The following is a 21,915-nucleotide window of genomic DNA, read 5'->3' as shown; positions in this document are numbered from 1 at the left end:
GAAGGAAAAAAAGACAACCTGAAATTCTGGCTGCCAGGCAACAGCTCTTTCCCCCCGCCCAAAATTATATACCACTTCCCTGCCGTGGCTGGAGAGCTTCTCTCTATTCAGTACCATGGCCACTAACTAATGAAATAGTGGGGAATTTCTGTAAAAGGGCCCCAGTTATTCAAGAGAATGCATTGTCTAGGGCCATTTTAACAAAGGCTCTCCACCAGCCACCCCCTTTCCCACACACCTCCTTCCCACTTTTTACTCCCTACCTCTACCGCCACCATCACCAGTCCCCCTCATTTGAACAGGAAAATTCAGCGACAGCCAGTGTCCCCCTCTCAGGTGGAGGAACTTGAAGTCTTTAGCTTCCTGACCAGGCAGCAAAGAAATGACAACCTGCCTCCGCCTTCCTCCCCTCTCTCTTTAGAGCTTAAAAAGTACACTTGGCCAAGCAGTTCTCACCATTCAACAATTCATTCTTCTTTTGTGAAAAACAAGGGTAAAAACAGCTAAGCGTGATCACAAAACATAACACCGGGCACTCAATTCCTATACCTCCTGGTCCATAGGATTTGGTGACTGAATAAATCTTAATCTGTAAACAAATGGTTTGCTCTACAATTAAACCATTCATTCTTTTTTTTTTTTTTTTTTAAACTGCTTGGCGGCTACCCAACCCAGAGACTTCTAGGTTCTTCCACTATTTAGTGCTCCCAATGGTTAAAAGGCAATAAGCTCATTTGGAGTTTATAAAACTATGCACCATCAACAAAAGCATGTAATGTTTCCAAGACGCACGGTGGCTTCTACACACACAATGGGGAGCTGTGTGTAGTCTCCCCCAAAACAAAAATGCCCAGCCCCAATTAAGCACCCTGGGGGCCTTCAAAGCAGTTATGCTAAGTTGCAAATACAGCAAGATCCACTTGAACTCCAACTGTCTTGTGTGCTTTTCCTCCCAAGGTAGGGGAAAAGCTGGGGCAGACTGACCTCATTAAAGGGCAATTAGTGAACCCCAGGACTTGAGGGGCTAGCACAATCGTGCCCATTGTGAGCATTTCACTATGGGGCCACTCTTTTCTCTCTCTCTCTTTTTTTTTTTTTTAAACCCAGGAGGTCTCTACAGTCTGAAAGGCCCACATTTTAAATTTTTAAGGATTTCAATCTCGCTATTTTTTCTACTACCAGTCATAGAGTAAAAAGAAAGGAAGCAAAACAAAGAACGTTCCTACTTCTTTTGTGGAATTCCAGCATAGCTGAAAGTTTTTTGATAAAATAATTTGAATAATTTATATTCTACATGTAATAATTTAAAATAAGTTTTATTTTTAAACAGAGTGAACTAAACCCTCCACCTCCTGGTTACAGAGATTGAAAACAGCACATTAAAAAAGGACATTATAAATCAATCAATATAGGGCTTTTATGATTATATGTGACAACGTTGTAGAAAAAAATTGATCTATTTACATTTGAAGGTGTTATTTAGAAACTAATACAGAGTAACATGATCAACATAACCACTTTACCATCAATAAAATTCTTCACACCTTTTTAGAGTCCATTATTACTGTTGATATCAATCTGCCAAGATGCTGAAGGCTGAACACTACAATAAAATACACCAGTAAATGTGGCTGTTTACATTCTTTAAGGGCACCACCTTTCTGCAAATACTAAAAGCGGAGACCCCGCTGCCTTGGTACTAAAATTTGCAGTACAGGAGAAAGTAGTCTTTTAGACAAGTAATAAAGCTAAATTTGACCTTCTCAGCAGCCAAGATGTAAACAAGTCTAATATTTACATATAATCAGATGGATCAGTATCTTTGTTAAAAAAACAAACACTAAAAAGGAGGAAAGAGAGTTGGGAGTAGTTGACCTCCCTCAAAGTAGAACCACCCCAAAACCCAGAGTCCAAAACATTCTCGTAACACTGGATTATGTAGGATAAGGGGTACTAAAGTCACAGGAAGCCATCGACTATGCCTGCTGCAGCCCACAAGTTCCAACAGCTGCCAGAATTTGTGCTCAGGATCTAGGCACAAACTTGTAGGATAACATTAGTGCCCATAGTGACATCTTTAATGCTGCCCTTGTATCTGTTAAGCTAATTAATCGCTCGATTCGTTTAGTTTTCGAATATCAAATGAAAGAATTTAAAAGTGTGTAACAAGTCTTTTGTGCCTTGACCAAATGTACTTCAGCTATACTTAGAAGCAAATTTGTGTGTATTCGTGTTCTATTAAAACATGCACCAGGAGGACCCCTCCATTAAACTCGGGCCAACATCCTTGTTTTATTTTAGAAATACTAAAAAATTGATTTGTGTAACTTGAACAGACACATTTTGAGGAATCTTGAAAAAGCTGGAAAAGGCATTAAGAGATGGGGGGGGGACCCCACGGTGGTTATTGTGCTCTCTCTCTAAAAGCAATATACTGAGTAGAGAAGGCTTCGAGAGAAGAAAATGCAAATCCTGGAAGTCATTCCCAACAGTTGGAAACTCTTCCTCTTCAAGGAAATCCAAGGGCTCAAAAAATAAATATTCAAGAGCATTAATTTGTTTCTAGATGTATGCGTGCAAGTAAAACAGCAGTCATAATGTGGAAATTTCAGTCACATTTTGCAACTAATTGGAAGCAGATTAGAATTCCGCCTCAGGGGAACGTTGTCAAACTAGAAGCCGGAGCAAATGAAGAAAGAGGTGACGGCGTCGTGAAGAGCTGACAGATTTACTGCGCTCGGGGCTATAAACGGGTCCTGGGAGGGAAGGAGGGCGCGGCCCCGGCGGCGCGCCCCCGCCACGGCCCCCAGCATCGGGAGCGCGCGGCCCGGCCACGCTCCCCGGAGCCCAGGGCCCTCCATCTGCTCCCCCGCGGAACAATAAACCGGGCCTTGCCGAGAAATCCGTGGTCCTGATAAGATAGAAAATCCGCAGGCTGATAAACCCGAGCGGGCAAACGTCAGAGGGAGAGAAGGTTTCTTTCTTTTTTTCCAGTGGGGGAGGGGAGCGAAAAAGCAAGCAGATTGTGGAGGATAATACAGCCTTGGAGTAATGGAAACAGCTGCTCGCTTTCTACTTCAGTGTCTGGCATCTGCTGCGGCATCATGGGAAAGGCTGGTGAAGGATTTGGGCAAGGAATGTAAATGGAGACAATTGGCCAAATGGAGTTTGATGCGGAAAAGCTCAATTGCTCTGTCTTCAAATCATGTTGTTCCCTTCGGGGAGCAGAAGCCAACAATATTACTGAACTCACATTCCACCTTCAAAGCAGCTGAAAGGTTTGGGAATGGGAACCGCTCTTCAATCAGTTACTTCAGATGTGAAACAATATAAAGGGATAAAGCTTTGCTGTTGGAACAGCCTCCATTTGTCAAAGTGTGCGGCTCATCTTCCACTGATCTTCACGGAAAAGTTAAATCGGAGTCCTTTTTTTCCTATGGATTTCACTTCCTTTGAGAAAAATGTTTCTTAAATCACCACTGCTTACTTCTGAACTGGCTCAAGGGACAATTTCTACTTGTTGTGCCTATTTTCTCCTTGGCTGCAAAGATTCGGTTCTAATTTCATTTCCATCACAAAAGAATTGGCAAAGAAGGGAAACGCAGAAACACATAACTAAGTGCTGCTGTGCTAGTCATAAGCCTATAATAAAGCACAGATTTGATAGCATTATCCATGTACTGTGGTGAACCACACACAAATAAACAGTTCTCTATGAAGAATGAAAACCGAGGCTTCAGCCCTTCCAATTCAAACATTATTGTTGCTTTTAACATGAGCCATCCATAAATCAGCCAAGGGGGTGACAGGAAATCCAAAAGTAATCTGGTCTGGCTATGCGCACTTTGTTAAAAAAAAAAAAAATAAGAGATGCTTTCCAACTCATCCTGATGATGTTCTAAGTGAAGAATGGGTAAAACTGTAAAATCCAGTCATTGAAACAAATGGTATTTTTATGCCAAGTGAATTCAAACACGTGGTAGGCGTAGCAACCAAGAAAAGGACAGCCCTCCAGTATGGGGAAAGCGTGCTAACCTACCAAGAACAACTCAAAAAGGACCTTTGAACCTGCAGGAACTAATGCAAAAGACAAAAAAGGTGGATCTAAAGCAGCCAGAGGACCAGATGTGCTTTCCTAAGAAACCAAATCAGGAGTTTTCTTAAATCAAAAGGACTAACGGTGACTTCTAGGAGTTCCTGAAAGTGTGACCAATTGGAACTTTGTCGTCTGTTGCTAATTGAAGCATATAAAAGAGTCCATTTCTTAAAACATACTACAAACCTTTTTTTTTTTCTTAATTCACTGCCACATGACAAAAACCAGAATCAAGTTGACTGGTAGAAGATCAGTACAACCAAAGACCAAGCTATTATTTCAAACTGTCAGGGGGAAGGCAGTAAAATTGCTACCAGGTCTCCTTAAGTTACCCTTCAATAAAAAGAAGCCATCAGGGAAATAAGAGGAAAAGAAAACACATCAAAACCTTAAAAGTCCCTTTAAGTAAAATTATACGTCTGTGGCACCATGCCATCTGCTCTCTGGTTAAGATAATAAGCCAATTCCACAACCTAAATATCTGCTTTCTAAAATCATTATGTACAACACAAAATACAATCAATATATTTTTAAACTGCAAAAGCCGCCTTCATATGGCATTATTGGAATGTGCCTAAATGTCCCCCGTAGGCATGTTTTTCTTAAGGTGCTAGCTGAGAATGAGGATTACCAGGGGTTGCAAAAAGCTCAGTGGTTGAGCGAGAATAGTCACAGTGAATAATAATCAAACTGGGCTGGGAGGTGGGGATGAGAAAGAAGAAAGAGTAGCTTTGAAAAACCAGCAGCAGTATTTATTCATCACTTCCAACCCATTTGTTTGAACCGAAGCACCCTTCTCTTTGAGTTCTCTATTACAACCAAAATATATATTTCTAAATTTTCATTTAGCTTCATGGGGAATGGGGGAAGCCTTCTGAGTATCAGATGAGATTCAGGTGGTTCAAAGGCCACTGACCTATCAAAATATAAGAAGTATTCGTTTTGTAATCTCTTCAGTTCTTCAGGCAAAGCCTATAATCTATTTTAATACTTTCTCAAAGGCATTTCTAACCAAAATTTAGCAGATATGCAGAACTCAGCTCTAGGAGCAAGGTGCCAATCTCCCCGTCTTGAATATCCTTTATGCACTCAAAATAACATTACAAACAGCCCAACTGATGGTCAATCTACTATGAATTATTTAACAATCTTTCATTCAGTTGCAAAGGCTTTGTTCGCACTGCCAAAACCTTTAACTTAAATTAAAAAGAACTTGCTACGGAGAGCAAGAAGTCACTAAAGAAACTTCAGCTGGGAGAGAGAACTGGATGGATATGAAGGGGCCAATTACTTGGCAGCAGAGTGGAACAGAAAATCAACGGTGACTTTTTAAAAAAGAACAGCCCACACTAACTAAACACTCCTAATCCACTCCCAACCCAACAGCTATGTATGCCATTATAACATTTCTACACACATACCTATGAAATAAATACCAGACACAGGGTACCAGTCTGATCCCTGTATGAGCCTGTAATGACGACTGAAGTCATTCCTGGGTCAGAGATTTCACCTGTTCTCTTTCCCTATAACCTTAAGTGTACAGATTAAACGGGTATTATTATTTATCGACAACAGTCCTAGTGAAGAGGGGTTATTTCCACTCCGCTGTTGTTAAGGAGCGCCCAGTATTTCCTTAGTTCTGGTTTCCGTGTTCTACAAGAATGTGATACAAGTACCTTAGGAATAAACTGCTTAGTATTCAAGCAAAACCCTTGATGTTCAGATCGCCGGCAAGTTCAGAGTGCTGGCAATCAAAACTATGTTGTGCTACAGTAATTACTATGAAAAACTTCCAGTGCTTAATATTAAAGAATAGAAAAACATGATCCTTCCACCTCTCCTACACCTCTAGAGTGTGTTCAACATGGCAATTATCTCTGTTCAAGAAGCAGAGTTTAAACTGCATTGAAACTCAATTATACCCATGACTTTTTAAACATACACTTCAAAAGGCAGGTTTCATTACATTCAAATCACTGAGCAAAATCTTTTGCCCAACTTAGAAAAAACAGATTTTATCCCTCTCCATGAGACATCTTCAAGTATAAAAATGATTTCTTTTTACTTTTTGGACCCACTTCTTCGTTTACTAAAGTAGAGGGATGACTGAGCCCTGGTGAAAGACAAAGAGAGATCCCATCTGGTAAAAGCAGTGGGATGTGCAGCCCTCCCAAACGTCATTACCACACCGCCTAGAACTGCCACCATTTTAAAAAACCAGATCACACACTTGTTAACAAAAAACACATTACTTTGCTACTTTTAAGAATGCAAAGGAACTAGGAGTGGTAGATTTATGATTTAAGTGCTTGTGGCTAAAATAGCTTTCCAATTATCAAGGGCCTCTTAGGAAGAGCAAGAATGCATTATGTGTTAATGACCACAACCAGGGGTCCCTTCTCCACTCTTTTGTCAGAACCCGGGCAGATCCTCCCCGCAGCTTCACCATTAACATGTCTGTTTCCTGTCAGCCCACTCAGAGATAATGTCATTTATCTGAGGGAGGCACAAGCCCAGTCATTAGCTTCTATAAAAGACCTCAAACAAAGGCCGGATAATGTTTTACCCAGGGCTCTTACTAAAACCAGAAGCCAAGAAGCTTACCATCTAAAAGTCAAGGACTCCAAAGTTATCAGTGTTAAAAGAATATTTCCCTCATGATCAACAGTCCTAGACTAACAGCTCTGAACCAGAGCAAGGTCTATGTAGAACAAACATCGGTCCAGGTGTTGCTACCACGTACAATTAGATTAACTGATAAACGCTGACCAGAGTTAGCCTGGGAGAGCCTTTGCCACACCCCCCCTTGCCTCCAGGGGGAAAATTGACAGAATAATTCAGATACTGACTAAATAGTTAGATCTTTGAAGAACTGACCCCTCATTGTGATTGCCTGCAGGAACTGAATAACCATTATAAAGTGTTCAATGGCTGAGCTTCTGGAAATCTTTTAAATAAAAGTGGAACTGGTTAAAATAAATGTAGGAACACGTGTTTTCACAGTGTTGCTCATATTACTGCAATTTCGAGTTTCTATGAAGTACCAGGTGAACTTTTTTAAATTAAAAAAAAAACGCACACAGTCAAAACTGGAGCAAATCTCAGCCGTTCAATCCTTGTTTTTCATGCTGAAAACGAAGAACAGATGGTTCTTTCCATGTTGTTTGAATCTGGTTATTGAACACCTCTGTGGTTAGGGAGATTTCTGCTTAGCACTTTCGGCATAGATTTCATTTACTAACTATAAAATGCTGCTTAGGAAAAATAAGTCTTTATAACACCCTAATTAAAACCATCTTGCAGCCAAGCAATTTCACTTGAAGAGCATTCTTAACCTCATGACATTTGGACAATCAATCCCTCCCCGCCTCTTTTTTTTTTTTACAGACGATTTGCAAAGTTATTAAAAGTTGCTAAACATTATTTATCTCTTTTAGCACAATCTTGATCAGTTGCTGAGTAATTTTTAAAATTTCTCCAGCAAGCCCAGCAGATTACAAATACTGTGCTCAGAACCCAATGATGTGCCTGGTTATGCAAATATTCCAAGCTTCCATGGGGTCTCACAGAAACCTTCGTTGGGGAAAGAGCAGCCCCTCTGCACCCACTGCAAAAGCCCTGTCATCCTCAGAGGAAGCCTATAGAAAAGAAAGGAGCTGAATCAATGCTGATTGGGAGCCACCCTTAGTTACCAACGTTTTCAACAGCTAAATCCCTTATGTAGCTTTCAAAACAGTTTGCTGTCCAACAACAATGGACTTTGTTCTTTAATTATAGCAAGTGACCTTTCTGCCCTTTTATTTCACAGTAGATAAACTGCACTCTCTAAGCAGAATTTGTAGGGGGCACTATATTTGGTGGGGGGGAAGCATATCATCCACAAAACGTATTAATCAAAGTATGTTCTTCAACTGCTCACACTCACTTAGAAAATGTGCCAGAATTCCCTAGTGAAGTGTAAAAAGGCTTCTACAAGAGAATAAAATAAAATGAATGATATCCTTTATAGACAGGTCCATTTGTAGAGCCCACACTTAGGCTGTTAAGGACCAGCTTAATGAAAGCAGTATGATATTACTCAAATCATTCTCTTTTCTAAATGCATACTGAATAGTCAGAACCCTAAGACCCAACCATAATATCTCCTATGCTCTTCACGTGTATTTGAAGTCTCAGCTCTTTTTAAGAATTCTTGTATGTATTTTGGAATATCCCAGCGATCAAATAAACCCATGTACTTGTATTGAACTATTAGCCCAGCCGAATGCCTCCGTCTGATAGGTCAAAACTGTAAGACGGTTAAGGAGGATACATGCAGAAGAGCCTCAATACAGGCTATTACGCTTCAAAAGAAAAGGAGGGGGCAGGTGGGGAAGCAGGTTTTAACAACCAAAAGCCAACCCGTCAAATCTACTTATTCAGACACGTCACTGGTGGCTTAACCACAAAATGGGCTATAGAAATACAGCTCAAGTATCTTAGAATTATGGCATGTTTTGATTTTGTTCACATATTAAGAGAGTGGCGACTTTTACAACATACTTGTGGTTTCCACATAAAGGACTAGAACGCTCATTGATTTAATTTCATAATTGGACCTTTCATAAGGTCCAATTTATCATGTTTTACATGACTGTGTAGTGAAGAAACAGAATAAACAGACCAAAAATAGACATAGAAGCATGCTGTGAAAATTCACCGGTGACAGCACGTCTTATGAATCTCCTGGAACCATCCAACCAGGAAAAAGAAAAAGAAAAAAGCACACACACCACATTACACCCCTCTTTGGTTTTAACATTTGACCCCTTCATGAGCCACATCCGATTGCTGAAAATTAACCACCTTCACTCTTAAGACACTTACTCTTCACAAACCCAGATAATCAAACAAGGCTGAAATTAAAACATTGTACAAAAACATCAAAAAACCTTTCTCAAAGGATGCCTCTGTGTCGAATTATTTTGCCAGGTAAAGCTTGTCCTACTAAATCTTTCCCGCCTCAAGAGGTCTCCTCCCGTCATTAGGGAGTATTTTCTAAATTGAAGTCGAATTTTACACAACCAAGAGTTAGTGGAATTAGAGTGACTTCCCTGGTGGCATTTGTACAAGGGAGTGCCATCTCTGTGTGCCAAGGAGGGAAGTGTTCTTAAGAGAAGTCCTTCTGGGGTGCAGTGGGCGTGGGAAGGAAAGCTGAAGGAACAGGCTTCCAGATCCTGAGCCAGCACCATAGCTTGACAGAGAATGGCCCACACTGCAGTATTCAAGCCCCTCAGAGCCATCCCTGAAGGGGCCCTGTGCCCATACCAGCAGCTACGGTTGGCAGTGGTATGAATCTAAATGCACTGTGCTTGCTCCCCTCCCTCCACCCCAGACCCATCATGACTTGTTTGCTCTTTATTTAGGTAATTCATATTATCACACTTATACTCCTCTGACTGAAGATGAGTTGCATGTATATGAATAACTTAATTCTTCCATTTTTCATCCAGTTTCCTGTGTGACTGGAAAGTGAAAAGAACACAAAAACTGGAGAACCGACACCACGCTCTCATCTCAGTTGCCATGACAGCAGCCTTTGAGATACTGAAATGTTCCGATTGCCAGCTAAACAAAATTGTTGACTGTGAACATTTGGCTGGAAGATTAAAAGGCTAAGGGCAGTACCTCCCACATTCCAGGCAGCAGTGAATCCAATCAAATGGCTCTGACTCCTTAACCACAGCCATTGTGAGCACTGGATTAGGGCAATTCATCTAGATAGTTAGGGCAGATTAGAACTGCAATTTGAAGACTACTGGCAACAAAAGTAAATGCTCTACTGTACTAATAAGAAGACTTCAGAACGCCTTTTAGCAGAAATTATGTGAAAGTCCACATTTCAGCATCAGAATCGAAACCTGGATTTTATTTTTTTTTATGCATTTAAATTCATCAGTGTAAAATGCTGTCTGACCAAGGGGACATGGATGGAAGAAGCAGGCATTCAGAAGCTTTTTGCGATTTTGGCATCATCTACACCTTAATGTACCTTCATCGACTTCTAAAATCATAAAACCGAAACTTTATTCCTGCAAAAAGAAAAAGGTTTAAATAGACAGCAGTGAGAAATTGTACACAGAAATAATCACCCAAAGACATTTCACAATTTTGATCAAGTGAGAAACAGCAAAAATCAAATTTTTTAATAAGCATATATCCAAACAACCATGCCACGAACCACGTGATACGCACTTGCTTCTGCAAGGCACAATCTGTAGAATTAAAGGTTAATTTTGTAGAGACAGCACTCACTCCCCCAGTTCACTCCCAACCTGCTCTGTGGACAGAGTACCTTCAGCTCTGGGACATCACTTAATGCACAGTAATTGCTGGACCAGTAAGTCCTAGGCCTCCAGCACAAGGCAGCACAACACGAGGGGCAATTTTTCGAAGGCAGTGTCTCACTAGACTTTCTGACAATGACAAAGATGGGAAAAAGGGTCCGAATTACCTAAATCAACGCTCCCCACCGCTCAAATGCAACACGTATTTTGGGTATCTTTTGGCTCCGTTTTCATCTTTCAGCACACCAATCCACCAAGTCCATTTCACTTTTCTTACCAACATTTCAGCTCCCTGGTCAAGCAAGAAATCCAAGTGATAACACTCTTAAATCTCCAGCTAAGAACTGGGCAAGGGAACAAGGAAAGAGTCCTGGCGGCCACCAAAACCTTTCCATTCTTGCTACACGGTTATGAGACCAATGACCCTAGGCAACCAAGGTTTCATTCGGGACCAGTAACAGTACAATATCCTTTGACAAGACTATTTTGGAGAATATCATGAAAAAACAAATGGGTGGAGGGTGGAGTGTAAATTCGAATCCTCGACATACCTCTCCGGGGAGGCAACGTGAACCCTGCGCCTAAGGACACGTTACCAGAAATACTAGGACGTGTAAATGGAAACAGAAGACAGTTCTCCTTAGGGGGAGAAATCAGGACAAGAGGTAAGTGGGTACAGGAGCAGGTTTTCTGTTAAAAGCACACCGCAATGAGCTGACTGGCCAAGAGCCCTTCTGCAGGGCAAAAGGTACTTGGGACACCCAGACCCTCCCACCTGGGGACCCAAACACTAGCATCACAAGCAGCAGCAGCAGAAGCAAGAGCTAAACACTGCACCCAGGTTAAGCTGCCCCTACCAGGAGCTCACAGACAGGGTGCACGGAGGAGGGATCTCACGGAGAACCAGGAAGCGCGAAGTGCGAGGCACACAGACGCACGTCCCCACCCGCCACGCACCCACACAAATGCACACAAAGAGGAAAGTAGGAGATCTAGGAAGGCGTCTTTATCCTACCTTCTCAGTTTTCAGTTTCTTGATTCGCCTGTGGCTCTCCTCCTCCTCCTCTTCCTTCTTTACCAATATAGAGTTTCCCATGAGCCCTGAATCCGGGGCACTTTTGCTAACTTCCCCAGCAGCCGCGACGCTGCCACTCCCAGTGCCCCCGCAGTGGAAGGGGCTCGCGCCACCTCCATTGCTCTTGGCCCCAAAGCCAAAGAGACCCCCGGAAGGGGCCTGGCTGCTACTGCCATTCTGGTGGCCCTGAAGCAGGTCGTGCTTGTCCTTCCTGGATTTCCCCGCATCCTTATCCCGCTTGGCGCCTCGGCTGCTCTGGCTTTTACCTGGCTTCTCCTCTTTGCTTTTCCCGCAGGAGGCCGTCCCCGCGGTGGCAGCGGAGGTGCCGGTGCTGGTACTATTGCTGTTCGGGTTGCCGCCGCCGCCGCCGCCGCCGCCGCTCACACTTTGACCCAGCGCTGAATTCATGCCAGTTGCCTCTCCAGGGCGCCCTTGGACTTCCTGCCTCTTGCCAGTGCCGCTGATCTCGGGAATCCCATACAAGGCAGCAGAAGGCAGAGATTTATTAGCATCCTTAGAAGTTTTACTCCTTTTCACTTTTGATTTGCTGGTCTCTTTGTGTGAATTCCCCTGGGGAGCAGAGGGCTGAACAGAAGCAAATTTTAGGCCATCCGCTAAGGCTGCGGTAGCACCGGCCCCACCGGAGGCCGGACCTCCACAATCCTTAGAGTTGCTGCTGCTAGTGGTATTGGAGGAATTATTCATTTCCAATTTCTGTCTGTCCTTCTCCAAATCAGCGTCCAAATCAATTATTAAATTTCCAACCCCGATTTCCCAATCATCGCCACTGTCATAAGTATCAACCGTATTTGGATCCACACCCTTTCCTGCCGTAGAAATGTTCACTGACATCCTGAAGATGAGCTCTCTAGAATAAAAATCCGATGAACTTTCCTTTGGAGATGAGGGGACATTCGTTTAGCTCCGCTGGGCTTTCTCTTAAAAAAAAAAAAAAATCTTCTAATCTTCCTCTTCTTTTTCCTGCCCCAGGAATGGGTCCAGGGGTTTTACACCCTTCAGTCCAGGTCCACCTTTTCCTGTGAAGGGGGGAAAAGTCGAATATTTCTTGTCTGGGTGTTACCAGAATAAAAAACGATTAATACTGGGGAGTCAGTAAGGGGTACAGGGAAGGATGGTGAGGAAGGTGGCTCATGTATTGTCTCCACAGTCCAATATCAGGTTTAAAGAAAAATAACCAAACCCGAAAAACGTACCCATGACAGTAAGCATCTTACAGTAGTTAAAAAAGAAAAGCCCTTTATCAACAACACAAGGATAATCACTTTTTAAAAAGCATTGAAATATCTTAAGGATCTGAGTCAAGTCCAGAAAGGTTTAAGGGGGAAAAAAAAAAAGAGTTTAGGATTTTTTTTTTTTCTAGCACATACACATGGTAACAACCCCAGAAACACAGCCTGAACACTCGGACAAGAGGAAGGAACACGCTTTAAACATCCTTAAACATGTCCTAGATCTTGCAATTTTTAAAAGACCAGACCCTGGAAGTTCTCTAAGGCTAGTTTCAGAATGATGTTGCTAAATTTTCCTCATTTCTAATTTTATTACTTCTTTTTACAAATTGTCTGGGCAATCTGGTTTTTGTTCCCAGTAAGGAACAGAAAAAAACAACCAATAACGCCCCCATACACATACCCCCCCATCCTCTCTTCCCCAACAGTTTATACAATTTTATTTTTGAAATATACACACACGTCTTTAAGAGCACTTCTCTATTTTAGAAAAGACAGTGTCAAATAAAAGGCTAAATATATGCCTTTTGAGAAAAAGAAATTACATCTAAACAATTCTACCGTATTCCTAGGTCACAGACTGGCTCAATCTGTTAAATATGGTGCTACTGACTGTACGGGAAACTGATTAAGACATACACTTTAAGTGATCTGCGCCAAGGTGGCCTCAATGACCGCAAATGAGTGTGTGTTTGACAAAGATCAGTTAAAACGGTTTTTAAAGGGATCAGCCCCTTTTTAACAGTTGATTGTCAAGGAAAAAAAAATAAATATACATACACACACACACACAGACATTGCTTACCTTTACTCCTTTATCATTTTTTAATTAGGCCAGCAAATCAAAATGCCTTTCCCACTCCACTCGGCAAACAAGCCTGTGCCTCATTTTACTTAAACACCAAATGATCAAGAAGGAAGGAACCAAATAACACATCTCAGCCAGAATAATCACTCGATAACATTATTCCACTTCCCCACCCCCCTTTTGGCAAACGGATCAGTCCTTTTCTCCTTAAAAAAATGTGTCACTGTACAGCTGGAAGATAATGTTTCACATTCACAACAGAAGCACCAAAGGGTTTTTTTCCTCTTAACAAGCATCGAGAATAATAGTTTTTAAAAGAGAGAGCTTAGAGAAAAAAGTTTTCCCAACTTCTTATTCCGCCTTCAGTTCCAGACTTCAGAGTCACCGTGATCAGTAAGTAATGATCCCATGTAGCAAACCTACAGGCGTCCGCTAGTAACAAGACAGAATGTGCTAACATCGGGATAAATTAGTGAAAGGGAAGAAAGAATAAGAAGAAAGGACTGAAAATCTGGGCTGGATTCCGCCTGTTAGTCGGGAAGTGGCATTTTTCCGCCCGTCCTGACAGATTTGATTTCTTGAACTAACTTAAGAGGAAAGGAGGGGGAAGGGGATGGGGGAGGGAGAGGGAGGGAGGGAGGAGGAGGTGGAGGAAAGGGTGGGATGAGAAGTCGAGCAAGAGGAGAAAAAGAAAGGTGTGGAGGGGGAGGGGAGGAGATGATTCAGTGAGCTGATAAACCAGTTATACCAGCTTTCAGGGTGGGGGCCGGGGGCCGGGGGGCCGGGGGGCGGCGGGGTAGGGAAAATAACGGCGTTTAAAATTGGTTCAGTCTTCGAAACCTAAAGGATGTGATGTTTTCCTGTTTTATGTTGTTTTAAGAAAAAGGAACCGAGTTCCTAGTATAGTCCCCGAGGGGGGGAAAAAATCCGCTGTCGTTCAAGCCGATCAGTCATGTGGTAATTCGATAATTAGAGTCAAAAAAAGATTTTTTTTTTAAGGCGACCTTTTTCAGGACAGTTTTCCCCGTTTGTAGTCGCAGCAAACGGTGCGTCTCCTTTTTATTTATTTTTCTCTCCTCCTCCTCTCTCACCCACCCCTCTCCTGTGTTTAGTCAGATGGCCCCGGAGCTTGGCTTAGTATTTTTAATTAGCTGGCGTTTGGAAGCTAAAAGCAGTAATGAATTGTTGATAGATTGGAAGTGGAGAGTCGCTTTGCTGGAAATGTCGGGGCTCGGGGAGGGGGATGGGCGAGTTAGCAACAACCAACCATCGAAAAGGAGCGATTTTGTTACAGTGCAAGCCTTTCACATCACGTGAGGATCAAGGGCTCAATTGGTTGTCGTGAGAACAAAAATGGTGACAAGCGTATCAAGAAAATACTGATCTGGTCTTTAAAAAAAAGCTGAAGGTCTCTCTCCTCCCCCTGCACACAGTCTCCCCACTCCCGCCGCCTCCCCCCGCCCCCGCCCTTGCAGTGGGAGCAGCTACAAGTTATGAATGTGAAACATTTCTCGCAGATCTAGGCTCTCGGAAGTTCGGAAGGAGTGAAATGTAATGAGTACAAGAGCAAAGCAGATGTTTTAAAGAAACACCTTATAAACCTTTCCTCAGCTTATCTCCAATTTGTCGTCTTTGCCAAGGGGCCAGGGATAGGGACGACTGGGCGAGGGGGGGCAGGGCACCTCCACGCCACTTGGATTTTTGGGACCCCCCCCCTCATGTCTTAAACAAAGAAAAACATTTTGCTAGCTCCCAGTCCAGGTCCTGTAATAAACACACCATTGTTACTATTTGCGGGTTTGTTCGGGTTGGGTGGGGCATTTTTTTTCCCTTAATGGTGTTTTTGCTGCTTGCTTTTTTAAGGAGGTGGAAAATGGTAATTATAACCATTACAGGTAATGGGTGACTCTTCCCTTGTTTAATATTAAATTATGGGCACTAGATGTGACAAGAGACAGAAGTCGGCTTGTTCTGCCCTTGCCCCCATTTTCCTGGTTCAGTTTGGAAGAGGGTCCTTCCCAGCTAGGATAGGAGAGGGAGGGGTGAGGTGCGCTAGAGAATGGACACTGCAGATCAAGATTTGTAACTGTGTCACTTTTATTCTCCTTGGGTTAGAGCCCCAAAGGTAGTTTACTCTAAGTTACCCCGAGTGCCCAGTCAAGCTTAATTTGTGTGAAGAAGTTACAAATGCTTCACCCTCCACTGAATAAAAATTCACCCTTCTTGGATTGTTGTTCTCAATGCAAAAGCCAAACCCTGTAACTAGTTCCTCATTTCAATGCATAAAACTCGCACATTCCCCTGCATGAAGTCCCCGCTAAGTGCTATATAGAGACACACCACGCAACCGTACTTACGGTCTGTATTGGATCGAGTTGACCTTTTCCTTCTAACTGCATTGAATGTGTTTGGTTGCAGCCGCTTTATTTTGGAAATTATAATCTCTTCAACAAATTTATTATTAAAGAAGATGGACCATCAAATGTCACAGACCGGCCTGTGTATTTTTTATAAAAACAAAAATTCAAATTAAAAACAAAAGAAAAGAAAAATTCCCCTGGTGCACACACACAACAAGCTTGTTCTGCAACACTGAAATCAGGACTGAAACACAACACACACACAGGGGGAGTGGAGCAAAAGGAGCTCTCAGCCTCTATACCTGAAAGGGACTTTTCTTTGTTCCCATTGCCCTTTCTCATCGGGCCAATCAGAGAGCAGCTTTTATGAAACTGGGCTCTCTCATTGGCTAGCTGCTTTCTCTTGGCTACTGTAGGAGGCTGAGATATACACACGTATAAAACACACACTGAGAGCGGGTGGGGGTCCGGTGGGGGGCGGTTGTGGAGACAAAGCGTTTTATTTTCCAACCAGATTGGGGTTGAGGAACCTCCTGCAGTAAGATTAAAAAAAAATATGGTGCGCCCGTTTCAATTACTACATCATTCACATAAAACACTTATTTATTAAAACAAATCTCAAACAGGCTGCGAGGAGAGGATGTCTGTAAATATAAGTTTGATTGTGTTATCTTGGGGGAAATAATGTATGTGATCGCTCGGTGGCAGAGGGAAGCAAAATGAGCCACTAGCGCGTAGCGAGGAGAAAAGGGAGGTTGGCTGTGTGGAAATGACTGCAAGCGTTTTGCCGGCTTCCATTCCGTGTTGCAAGGACTCGGGAGCGCAAACTCCCCGGACTGCTTTTCTGTATTGCACCTTCTGGCTTTCAACCCTCCCCCCGCCACTTTGCCCTTCTTTCAATGGGTTTTTTTTTTTTTTTCTTGTGTCTCTCATTTTACTCGCTGATTAAATAAGAAAAATCGATCTGGGGGTGAAGGCGGTGGTGGGGAAACAAGTAACCCTTTTGTTCCCAGGCTTCTGGTCCACAAGCAATGAAGTGTGAAAGCTGGCAACCATTTAACCACCACTACGTGAAAGGTTCTTCCCTGGAATTAGTAACAAAGCTTTTCCACCTGGTCCTAGGCAGCTCCAAAAAAATTTTAAAAATTAAAAAAAAAAAATGAGGTCCCGGCCAACCATGTTAACACTTCGGGCTAGTCTCATTTTTTAAAAAATCGATTTGTGGGAGATAAATATACTAGGAAGATTAACCCGTTAAACAGTCCCAGTACCATTTTTAAGCCGAGGGATTGTCAGAGTTCCCCTTCCCCAAATATTTAACACCCTCTTGGGGAGAGCCAGTGTCAAAGTCCTCTAAACGCAACACCGTGCAATCCACCAAGAACACAAAAATATTTTAGAATGTATTGTAGGACAAATGCCAGCAACCAAGTTAATGGGACTCTGAGGTCACAGGACAAGAGAGGTTAATATGAAATAACAAGTTTAACAATAGCAAGTATTGTACTGTAACTGCTAATATAGTTAAGCTAATGTATTTATATATATTAAGCCTTTAAAGCACTTTTAGTTTTAATTTTTCCTTGTTATTTCCCATCACTTTTTGGAGCTGGAATATGGAAATTTTAAAGTCAAAGGGCGCACTGAATTTAATTGAAAGCGTCATGATCGCAAGTGTTAAAGATGCAGCACTACCGGGTTTGTAATTTCCACACGACAATTGCAATTTAAGAATGTGTCTTAACTGAGTCAAATGGACATATAAAGTGAATTAGAGCTAGCAGAAGATTGCTTATGATATAAATATTCAGTGATGACTTTGTGGATCAATAAAAATATTTATGTCACATGTTTTAAGTAATGTCGATTGACTCGTGTTTGAGCTTTAGATGTATTTAGTTCATTTCTTTTAATGCCGATTAGTTGTTTCACTACCCAAGATGAACTCGATTTGATGCTAAAATAGTAATAAACAGCAGTTTCCATCCTTTGCTGGGGTACATAAACTAGAGGAATGCAATCTATAATAGTCCTTAGATCTGCCTAAATAGATGTATTTTCACAGCAAAGCCGTACATTAACAAATAGGGCAGAGAAGATAATCTGATAACCCACTTATCGTCTATTTTAACTTTCATATTCGTTTTATACTTTTGAACGTACAGATTTTACAATTTGTGTGTGTCCCACTGCTAATAGAACATACACGTTGATTTTTAACTTTTCTTCTTTTAGAAGAGTGGTTCCTCAAAGAACCAGATCACTCAGACACTTCCTGTGTCCCTGGAGTATTTCCATCTTTGGAAGCCCATGGCTACCCTGTATAATCAGCTTGGAAAAGTCAATAATTAGCTTTTAAAACAACTGGACTTGAAAAGGCATAGAAAATAAGACCTGCTGAAGTTCATAAAGGGTAGAAGCAACTCCTCCAACACACTCCCTTGGTAAAAGCAAATCACAGGCTCCGCAGCATAGATTTAGTGTAACTAAAACCAAAGTTTAGGCTTCCTAACACTCAAATAATCTGATCTAACCCTTACTTCAATACCTAACCCTAATTCTTCAACCTTTTTAATAAACCCCACCTGGTTAAAGATAAAGGCTTATGCCAAATTCAATCACATATTTAACCCAAACTATTTTTGATAAATTCAAGCATTTTCCTTCCATTCCAACATCTCCACACACCGTTCGCACCCCACCCCCACCTCCTGCCCTCCAAGTTCTGCCTAGAGACTTGAATCAACCAGAGTCTTTCTGCTGGCTTTGTGAGTGTTTGTTTTCTTTTGTTTGACAAAGGGGCCAATCAAGAGACATCAGAGGGCTATCAGCTAATTGATGAACGAAACTAAGATAATTAACTACCGGCTTAGAAAATCAGAGCTACTCCCCTCACAAAATTGGGAAGTTCTACCATAGTTTAGAGAAGAAAATTTTATCTGCCTCTCTTATCAAGATGATAGGGAACATACTAGTCTGCGTACTGATATCCACACGCATATAGTTGATAATACCAGTACACTATTGTATAACATGTATACTTTGTAATTTTACATCTTAGTGTGAGTCTACTCAGAGATGTGGTAGAGGGGAGCAGCTGTCTGGAAAGGAGTCTAGGAGGAAAGAAGAGGTGGGAGGAGCCAGAGGGATAGTGTAAAAGGAGCAGTTAAAGAGTGTGCTATCCCATCTCCAGTAACCACCACCACCAGCTGAGCTCCTGCTCGTACTGCTTCCATTACTAGGGGATCAGAAGATCCTGGCACAAGACTTTTCCTCCTTTTTAAGGGCAAAGAGCTCAATGCTGAGGCCAGGGGCTTCAGGCAGTAACACAGGAAAACACAGTGGTCTTTCTTTGGTGCCTCTTTCCTCTGGTTTGTGCTGTATCATAAAAGGATCAGAAATAATTTCTTGGATTTTTGTTTATTTGGAAGGCAGTCTATACATGGGTCTAACTTTTCTAAATCTATGCCAACTTTGACACTAGAGAGTTATTCAAGACCAAGGGGAAAAAGTGGAAAGCAAAGTTATTTAAAAAAATAAAATAAAAAACAACCCTACCTGGGAATGGACTTATGAGAAAATAAACTTAATTTAGACATAATGAGAAACTTTCTGGCTGCCCAGGAAGATTGTGGAGAAAGGGTCTTATCTGTCTGGGCTTGGTTATGAACAGACCTGCCTCAAGGCTGTGGGCAAGTGACCTGGTTTCTAGGGAATATGGAATTGGTGATTTATTAAGACACCCGCACAAATACTAGATGTTCTTCACTTTACCTAGAGATAACATCCTAACTTGCTACCGAGGAAAGGTCTTTTAGAGAAAACTCTTTTCACACATGCTTCCTAAATCCAATTCAAGTTTCTGTATTGTTAACAATATCCATCTCTAAACAACTGTCCCCAAAAAGAGATAAGCAGTGTTCTCAGTCAAACATTTGATATTTTGCAATATCCTGAAATATCACTGGACCGAAAAAGAGTGCCAAGAAGCAGATGTCTAGTGGAGAGAGAGGACCTGGCACAGAAACATTTTATTTCATCCCCATGGGAATGGGGGAAGTACTTAGGGAAGCAAGACACCGATGGTGTTCACCCTGCCCTGGAAGACGCCTCATGAGAGACTCGTGGACATTCTGATATACATTTTGTGAATACAGACATTCACACACACTGTAAAACACAGCTGTGTTAACTTTTCAGGTCATTTCTATGCTCTATTAGTTCACCTTCAATTTAAACTCTTCAGCGTAAAACAAAGGGACTCTACATCCAAGGGAGGGAGAATGATGTCTATCTTCCAAAACCTTTATAACACGGTTTTGCTTAAACAAATTGAAATGATACAAAGCAAAATTTCCATGCTCTGAGACTCACGACTACAATGAATTTTAATAGTAAAGAGTTAAAGAAGTTTCTCCCTATATGTGTTGGTATTTCCCCATTCCTTCTCCCAAACCTCAACCTGAAAAGAATCCAAAAGGAAAAGCAGCAAATCTTGTCCCTTTTATGCCATACAGTCCTAGGGAACCCAGCAAAATATTGCAAAGCAGCACATTCTTCTAAAGGAAAACATCTGTATACTGCTCACATTGAGAGAACTGTGATGTAGGTCAGTGTTAAGTATCTGAAATCTTACCTCTGCTTGCCCGGTCTTTCTGGTGTGGTGTGCGCTACTATATCTGAACGGGTGCCCAAGCAAGGTCTGCAGATCAGTTAGCAAAGGCAGGCAATTTACATCGCATGTAATGAAACCATTTCTGGAAAAGGATTTTTCTTTTATGCCAGTGGAGACCGGGTGCATAAAGAAGATCAAAACACAAGTTACATTTTTTTAAAACTACTTATTGGAGATTGCTGTTGCTGGTTTTATTACAATATGTATTTTACAGATTTAGGTAATAGGCCTGATTTTTCAAATCGACCTCTGTTTAGACACGTTTCACTTTGGGCTGTTTCTTGTCTGCAAAATTACAGTCATTTGCACGTTATTACAGTGGGTAGGAGACAGATTGTATTTAGCATTGGGTGGGGGAAGGGTTATTATGGGAAGTGATCTGCTACGGTCAGCACATAATTTCAGCCTGAAGAAAATTGCTTCTGAATGGCTGGTCTGTTAGCTAGCCAAGGAATGATCACTGGGAGAAACTGAAAAATACTTCTGCTTAATCTGCATTATAGAATTATTCTCATTTCCAGAAAGATGGTTTGTGGAAAAAATGATTGTAAAACCAAGTTTAAAAATGTGGAGGTGAAATGTTGTCAATGCTCTATTTGAATCTAAAACAACTACAACCAAATACAAGCCACCAAGCAGGAGAGGGCCAAAAGGCAGCAGGATACAGCCGTGTTCTACTCCATCTTTCCTCCTTGCCTCCCTTTTTCTGCTCCCCCTTTGGTTGTTTTCAAAAATCTCTATGACTTAATGACAGTGGATTTTTATGTATGTGTAAACATTTATGAGAGTAACACCAAATACATTGATAACTGTATCTCTTGCTTTCATACGTATATGACTACATGAAAAAGATTTCCTAATATAGTTTCTTTTTGGAGGGTAGCAGAATCCCCTTAATTGTGAGAGTATTTCATACGCTTTTGGCGCTATAATTTAAGGACTTTCCCACACTTTACAAACTACATTGTATTTGTGCGTACTTCACAAAGCTGACAGATTAATAAAGCAAGGAGGAAAGCGCATCAGAAATTATAGCCCCTGTCTAATTTATAATTTAAATCAAACCCTTATGAATCGCCTAGGAAGTCTTAACATACTTGGTTAGAAAAAATCAGGAGACAGGTTTATTTTAAAGAAAAATAAAAGAGTACGATTATACTCAGCTCCTTGGCTGCTGAGTATCACTTTCGTTGTGAACAACTGTGCCTCTTTTGTTTTCAAAACAAGCTTTCCTAAAAGATGAATCACTACAATCATTTGGAGAATATGCAGTAAACAACAGAAAGCCAGAAAGTTGTTTTGCTATTTTCTCAACAGAGCAT

At 41.6% G+C, this 21,915-nt stretch overlaps 1 protein-coding gene across 4 annotated transcripts in view; it reads right to left on the bottom strand.

The window, feature by feature from the left end:
- The window catches only part of ZNF608 (zinc finger protein 608), a 111,406-nt gene extending 90,748 nt beyond the window's left edge, over positions 1-20,658 (bottom strand). For 2 of the 4 annotated variants that reach the window (XM_082622807.1, XM_082622804.1), the window contains exons 1-2: positions 15,916-16,159; positions 11,441-12,537 (exon numbers count right to left, since the gene is read on the bottom strand). In XM_082622807.1, coding sequence (XP_082478933.1) covers positions 11,441-12,352 — 912 coding nt within the window. In that variant the 5' untranslated portion in view covers positions 12,353-12,537; positions 15,916-16,159. Of the gene's footprint in view, positions 1-11,440; positions 12,538-13,555; positions 14,210-15,915; positions 16,160-20,554 lie in introns of those variants that run through there. The other 2 variants (XM_082622806.1, XM_082622805.1) reach the window with 2 other exon arrangements.
- Positions 20,659-21,915: the final 1,257 nt, after the last annotated feature.

Source organism: Mesoplodon mirus, assembly GCF_964341445.2.
Source record: "Mesoplodon mirus genome assembly, chromosome: 5".
NCBI classification, from domain to species: Eukaryota; Metazoa; Chordata; class Mammalia; order Artiodactyla; family Ziphiidae; genus Mesoplodon; species Mesoplodon mirus.
Note: the sequence above shows the minus strand (reverse complement) of the source record. Positions and strands in the feature narration are given on the sequence as shown.